Source organism: Frankliniella occidentalis, unplaced genomic scaffold (assembly GCF_000697945.3).
Source record: "Frankliniella occidentalis isolate FOCC.00 unplaced genomic scaffold, Focc_3.1 Scaffold500, whole genome shotgun sequence".
In the NCBI taxonomy this organism is placed as follows: Eukaryota; Metazoa; Arthropoda; class Insecta; order Thysanoptera; family Thripidae; genus Frankliniella; species Frankliniella occidentalis.
In genome coordinates, this window is record NW_026267618.1 from 8,973 (window position 1) to 15,037 (window position 6,065).

At 57.1% G+C, this 6,065-nt stretch overlaps 1 protein-coding gene across 1 annotated transcript; it reads right to left on the reverse strand.

The window, feature by feature from the left end:
- Positions 1 to 634: 634 nt before the first annotated feature.
- On the reverse strand, positions 635 to 5,992 carry LOC113212672 (ATP-binding cassette sub-family C member 5; the record flags this gene model as incomplete). Its single annotated transcript, XM_052275052.1, is given in 10 exon segments — positions 635 to 1,331; positions 1,477 to 1,641; positions 1,729 to 1,921; positions 2,566 to 3,557; positions 3,655 to 3,813; positions 3,904 to 4,100; positions 4,188 to 4,785; positions 4,858 to 5,133; positions 5,225 to 5,481; positions 5,587 to 5,992. Coding segments are annotated over 10 exon segments (3,354 nt in total), but the record flags the coding sequence as incomplete, so codon positions are not given.
- Positions 5,993 to 6,065: the final 73 nt, after the last annotated feature.

Genomic DNA, 6,065 nt, shown 5'->3' on the forward strand with positions numbered 1-6,065 from the left:
CGCGCTGCATTCGCGACAGCGCGGGGTGCTACCCGATCCAGCCCGGGACGGCTCGATCGGCGCACGACACGTCAGACGTGCCTCGGTCCTTGGCCTGAGAACATCAGCCTAAATAGTAAGTACTTGGTGGTCGGCCCTAAGAACTGAATATCTTTGCACTTCATTTCTTACACCCTTCAACCATCGTGCTACACCCTGCATAGCGTGTCGGTGTGTGGTTTACCCATTTCGGTCTTAGTCAATACCCGCCCGGCATGACACTATACTGCGCGTAATTTTTGGGTGCCAGCGACTAAGGCGATCTCTCACAGAACACCTAGATTTTACTGTGTACGTGTGGGCGGATTGCCTAATCGCTCGGTCCGCAAGGCGCCACGGTCAAGCGCGATGTTGTCGCCCGCACGCACGCACGCTTTGCGGTACAGCATAACTGCAGAAGTGCACGCGGGTTGAGTCAGCCTCTGAATAATATAGCAAACGGTGTCAAACGATGCCGTGGTCGTGTATAGCTTTGGTAGTCATTTCGCACCGGAACGCTGACATATTTGAATCGATACAACTATCAGGATGTAAGTTATTTTAAAAACCGACTATATGCGGCAATATTTCAAAGGGTGATAAATAAACTCGCCAGTTCTGTATCAGTCCATACATTCCTTTATTAATATCATCACACTTCCTTATTACAGTAACGTCTACATCAAAACACACTTAGGTGAAAGAATGGCATACTCGTTTTAGAGTATTTTTTCCTTATTTACACACTCTTCATCAAACTTATCACAGCTGAAATACGAAAGTTCTAGGGGAGGAGGATCGTACGGTGATGGCTGTCGCGTCTTTGGTTTTGTGCTCGACCCTCCTTTTTATCTTTGTTCGTCGCTCCTGTCTGGTTTAGTTCAGCTACTGCCGTGCACGATAATCTGTCTTGACCACATCCTTTTTCCACGGCCAGCAACGTGCATATTGAATTAATATGTTCAGAGGGGCTGTGCATCTTGAAGGTATGAAAACCCCGCAAAGCGTGGCCACATAGTGATCACGCCGCTCTGAACGTGTTAAGGGAAGAAACATTACTTTCGCCCTCAAAATGCCCAACATCCCTTGACAATCAAAACTGCTGTATTGTGAGAAAGTGAAGGGCTGGTGGTGGATTGTGATCTTTGTACTTGCATTAAAAGTTAAATAAATAAATAATCTAAAATCTTGGAGGAGGATGTTCACGATGCCGCCTCCATGGTCTCCACCGTCACTCCAGCCGCCTCCGACATCTGTCGGAATACCGAGTTGGCGTCGCCGAGGAGCTTGGCCGGCGTGTCGAACTCGATGACCTGCAAGCAGACACCAGCGAGTCAGTCAGCCTGTGGGGCTGGGATAGGCCACCCGCTCAACCCACGCGTACGGCGCTTGCCGAACCGGTCGGGGGACTAGCAGGACACTTGGACACATGGCCCGGGACAGTGTGTCCTGCCTTACCTTGCCGGCGTCCATGACCATGACGCGGTCGTAGGTGGCGACGGTGTGTAGCCTGTGGGCGATGGTCAGGACCGTGCAGTCGTGGAAAGCCTCGCGGATGGTGCGCTGGATAAGGAAGTCGGTCTCCACGTCCACGGACGCGGTGGCCTCGTCCAAGAGGAGGATCTGAGGGAAGACGAGGAGGTTGTCGTTTCAGGTTTGGTCTAGCAACCCTCCCCCCCCCCCCCAGCTCGCCTCACAACCCTCTCTCACCTTGTTTCGCCTGAGGACGGCACGGGCCAGGCAGATGAGTTGCTTCTCTCCCACGGACAAGTTCTGTCCGCCGCCGCTGATGAGAGTGAGCAGCTGCTTCTCCTCGCGGGCCACCTTCTCCTTGACGTGCGACTTCTCCAGCGCCTCCCAGATCTGCTCGTCCGAGAAGTCCTCGAACGGGTCGAGGTTGAATCTGGAAAGAGACGAAAACGGCTCGTTTGTGTTTCGTCCCAGCCAGAAATCGACGCATCCGTGCATCAAAGGCGGATCAGAAAGCGGTCGCTGAACAACGACGGATCAGAAAGCGATCGCTGAACAACGACGGATCAGAAAACGGTCGCTGAACAACGACGGATCTGTTTTTTGCTGATCTCTGCATAGTTGACTTTGAATGCCTCTTACTCTCCTTAGAGATATCGCATCGTGTTGGTTGCTGTCTCTGTTTATTCACGAGATGGTGACAATTAAAATGGTGTTTTACTGAAAACGATACAACGTCTCTGCGATGAGTGAGAGGCCTCCAAAGTCAAAAATGCCGAGATCAGCAAAAAGCAGATCCGTCGTTGTTCAGCGACCGTCTTCTGATCCGTCGTTGTTCAGCGACCGCTTTCTGATCCGTCGCTGTTCAGCGACCGCTTTTTGATCCGCCTTTGTTGCACGGATGCGTCGAAATGCTTCCTGTAAACGGCGTCTACAGTCTATTTTTTGACCATCAAGGACGTCTAAATGGTCAAAAAATAGACCTTAGACGACGTTTAGAGGTAGCATTTCTGGCTGGGGTGGCGGGTGCTTTGTGAGAAAAGTCACGACTGTAGAGGCTTCGTGCGTCTGCCGTACCTCATGGTGCCCTCGAACAGCACGGGGTCCTGGGGGATGATGGCGATGGAGGAGCGCAGGTCGGTCAGCCCGATCTTGGAGATGTCGACCTCGTCGATGAGGATGCGGCCGCCGGCCAGCTCCTGGAAGCGCAGCAGGGTGTTGATCAGCGAGGACTTGCCCGCGCCGGTGCGGCCCACCACGCCGATCTTCTCGCCGCCGTGGATGTCGGCGTTGACCTTCTGCAGCACGAGCGGCAGCCCCTCGCGGTAGCGCAGCTCCACGTCCTCCATGAGCACGTCCCCGCGCACGGGCCACTGCTTGGGCTTGGGGCTGTTTGGGATGCGGCGCGGCGCCTCCTCCGTCAGCCCGCTCGTGTACTCCAGCACGCGCTCCACCGACGTGAAGCGGGCCTGCAGCTCCGAGGCCATCTGCATCACGAAGGGGATGACGTTGCACACGGCGAACACGCTGCTCAGCGCCAGACCGCTCTTGGCGGACGACGCGTCGTCCCGGAGCAGGACGGTGACCAGACCCGTGAGCGCCACGAGCACGACGCAGATCATGTCCATGCGGAAGGTGAACCAGCGCACCGACGACCGGTAGATGAGGTCCGAGGCGAGCGAGCGGTTGAGGCGGCGACGGAAGCGCAGCAGCTGCACGTCCTGGCGCCCGTACGTGCGGATCACGTTGAGGCCCGCCATGGTGGACGACAGGTGGCTCAGCACGGGGGCCTTGCGGATGCTGTCCAGACTCTTGTTCTGCTGCAGCCCGCGGTTCAGCCACACCTCCAGGAAGGAGAAGATGGCGATGGCCACGACCAGCACGGCGGAGAACATGGGGTACATGATGCACACCATGATCATCTGGCCGATGCAGGTGATCATGCCCTGGCCGACGTACTCCAGGTAGTAGGGAATCCTCACGTCCAGCTCGTCCATGTCCTTGGAGAAGCGCTGCAGGATGCGGCCCACGGGCGTCACGTCGAAGAAGGCCACTGGGCAGCGCATCACCTGAAGCGGGTCGGCAGAAGAATTTGTTCGTAGGGTTCGTAGACTGGATGTTTAGGGATGCGATCGGGGGGTGGGCTTGGACTGTAAGAGTGCCTACCTTTCTGAACATTGTGTCGTGCATCTTGGAGGAGGCGAGAACCAGCTGCCGGGCGAACCCGTACCCTTTAATACTTCCGGTGACCAACATGAGGACGAAGGTGGAGCCGTAGATGATCTGGTAGGTGCCTAGATTAGGGTTGTTGATGACGCTCGTTCCCTGCGGGCAGACAGCACACGGTGAGTCGGAGTCCACGGGACGGGGCGCACAACACTCTCTCACAGGAAGGGGATCGGAAGCTGGACTCACCCCTTTGCCGTCACCAAAGTCGAGCCATATCTGAAGCCACAGGCCAGCGAACAGCTGTGTGAGCACGAAGGCCAGGATGAGGGTGAACAGAATGAGCATGATGCAAAGGCCACCGCAGAACTTGAAGTAGTCGATGTATGCCTTGAAGCCCAGGGACTTGTGGGCCTCGTGGGCGGTCAGTGTGCCACCCGCGACATCTGCAAGAGAAGTTTAGGGTAAAAACGGCCGAGGCAGGATAGCGGAGGGCCTTTGAGCCAACGCCTCCCTTCCACAGAGACACTTACCAATCGGCGGCTCTTCGTCCAGGTCCTTGACATCGGCCACCTCCTCCTTCTTATCCTTCTTCTTCTCCTCGCGGTTCTGGTCGTAGGACAGCATGTGCGTGTAGTCGCCCCCCTTCTTCTTGAGCTGCTCGTGCGTGCCGCGCTCCGAGACCATGCCGTTCTTCATGTAGAGGATCTCGTCGCACTCCTCCAGGAACTGGATGCCGTGCGTGACCAGGATCACCGTCTTGTTGGCCAGGGCCCCCTTGATGCACTTGTCGAAGATGTGCTTGGCGACGCGCGCGTCCACGGCGCTCAGCGGGTCGTCCAGCAGGATGATGTCCTTGTCGGCGTACACGGCGCGCGCCAGGTTGACGCGCTGCTTCTGGCCGCCGCTGAGGTTGGATCCGCGCTCGCCGATCTCCGTCATGTCGGCCTTGGGGAGCAGCTCCAGGTCGCGGGTCAGCGAGCACACCTCGATGGTGCGGCGGTAGCGGGTCTCGTCGTACGGCAGGCCGAAGATGATGTTCTCCCGGAGCGTCTCGTTGAAGATCCACGCCTGCTGCGTGACGATGGCCACGCTCCCGTTGATTTGCATGTCACCGCCCACACAGATCATCTGCAGTCACAAGTTTGTAATCAGTAATATGGATCCCAACGGCATTCTGGCCAAGGACCCCACGATACTCACGTCTCCTGTGACTGCCGACAGCAGGGAGGTCTTGCCGGAGCCGACGGAGCCGCAGACGCCGATCAGCGCGCCCTTCTTCACGTTCATCTCGATGTTGCGCAGCGACGCGGTTTCGTTCCCTTTTTCACCCTCGAAGCCCGAGTTGTCGACGCCCTGGGCGTCGGCGTCGTCCCACACGAAGGAGGCGGACTTCATGCCCAGGGCCGTCTCGCCCGAGTTGAACACGGGCACGTACTTGTCGGAGTGGGTGCTCATGTCGGGCTTCAGCATGAATTTCTGTGGGTAGCGGAGAAAATGTGTTCGAAAGTCTGTGATTTAGCGCAGGTGCGAGCTCACCCAACTCAAACAGTAGGTACTCAATACTGACCTCCATCTTCTGGAAGGACACGCGAGCCTCCGTGATGCACTTGATGCCGTAAGGCAGGGTGGCCACGGTGAACTGCAGAGCGTTGAAGACCGAGTACACGGTGAAGGCGATCTGCGAGTCCAGCTCGTAGCCGGCCGCCGTGTAGGCGATGAAGGTGCAGATGGCGGCGAGGATGGTGATGGAGGGCGAGATGGTGCTGCTGAAGGACTGGAGGAAGGCGGCGCGCTGCAGCTGCACGCGTTCGTGCTCACGGACATCTAAACCAATCGAGTTGAGAAAATAAAGTAAAAACGAATACAAACAAATAAACAAGACGCAACCAAAAGAAATGCTTCGTGTGCTAATTTCGCATTTGAACTCACCCTTGACGTTGTCGGCGAAGCTGTCCTCCCAGGCGTACATTTTGATGAGCTTGATGCTGTTGAGGATCTCGCTCATGATGTTGATGCGCTTGTCGGTGAGCTGCACGGTGTTGGTGCGCACGCGGCTCGTGAGGGCCGCCACCACGCCCATGATGGGGTAGAAGAGCAGGATGATGATGTTGCCGATGAGCGCGTAGGGGCCCATGAGCCAGCACGAGTAGCCCACGGCCATGATGAACATGACGGGCGAGCCCACCGTGATGCTGCCCATGTGGATGGCGTCGAACATGCGCTCCTGCTCGCTCGAGCAGAAGGTCACGACCTGGCCCAGCGCGCGGTCGTCGCTGGCGCGCAGCCTCAGCACCTTGTTGAACACCAGGTGCTGGAGGCCACCCTGCAGGCGGGTCGCTGCAGCAAACGAGAGTCGAATGTTAGAAATCGGGCTGCATACGGTGTATCGCTCGCGTCCCCCCCCCCCC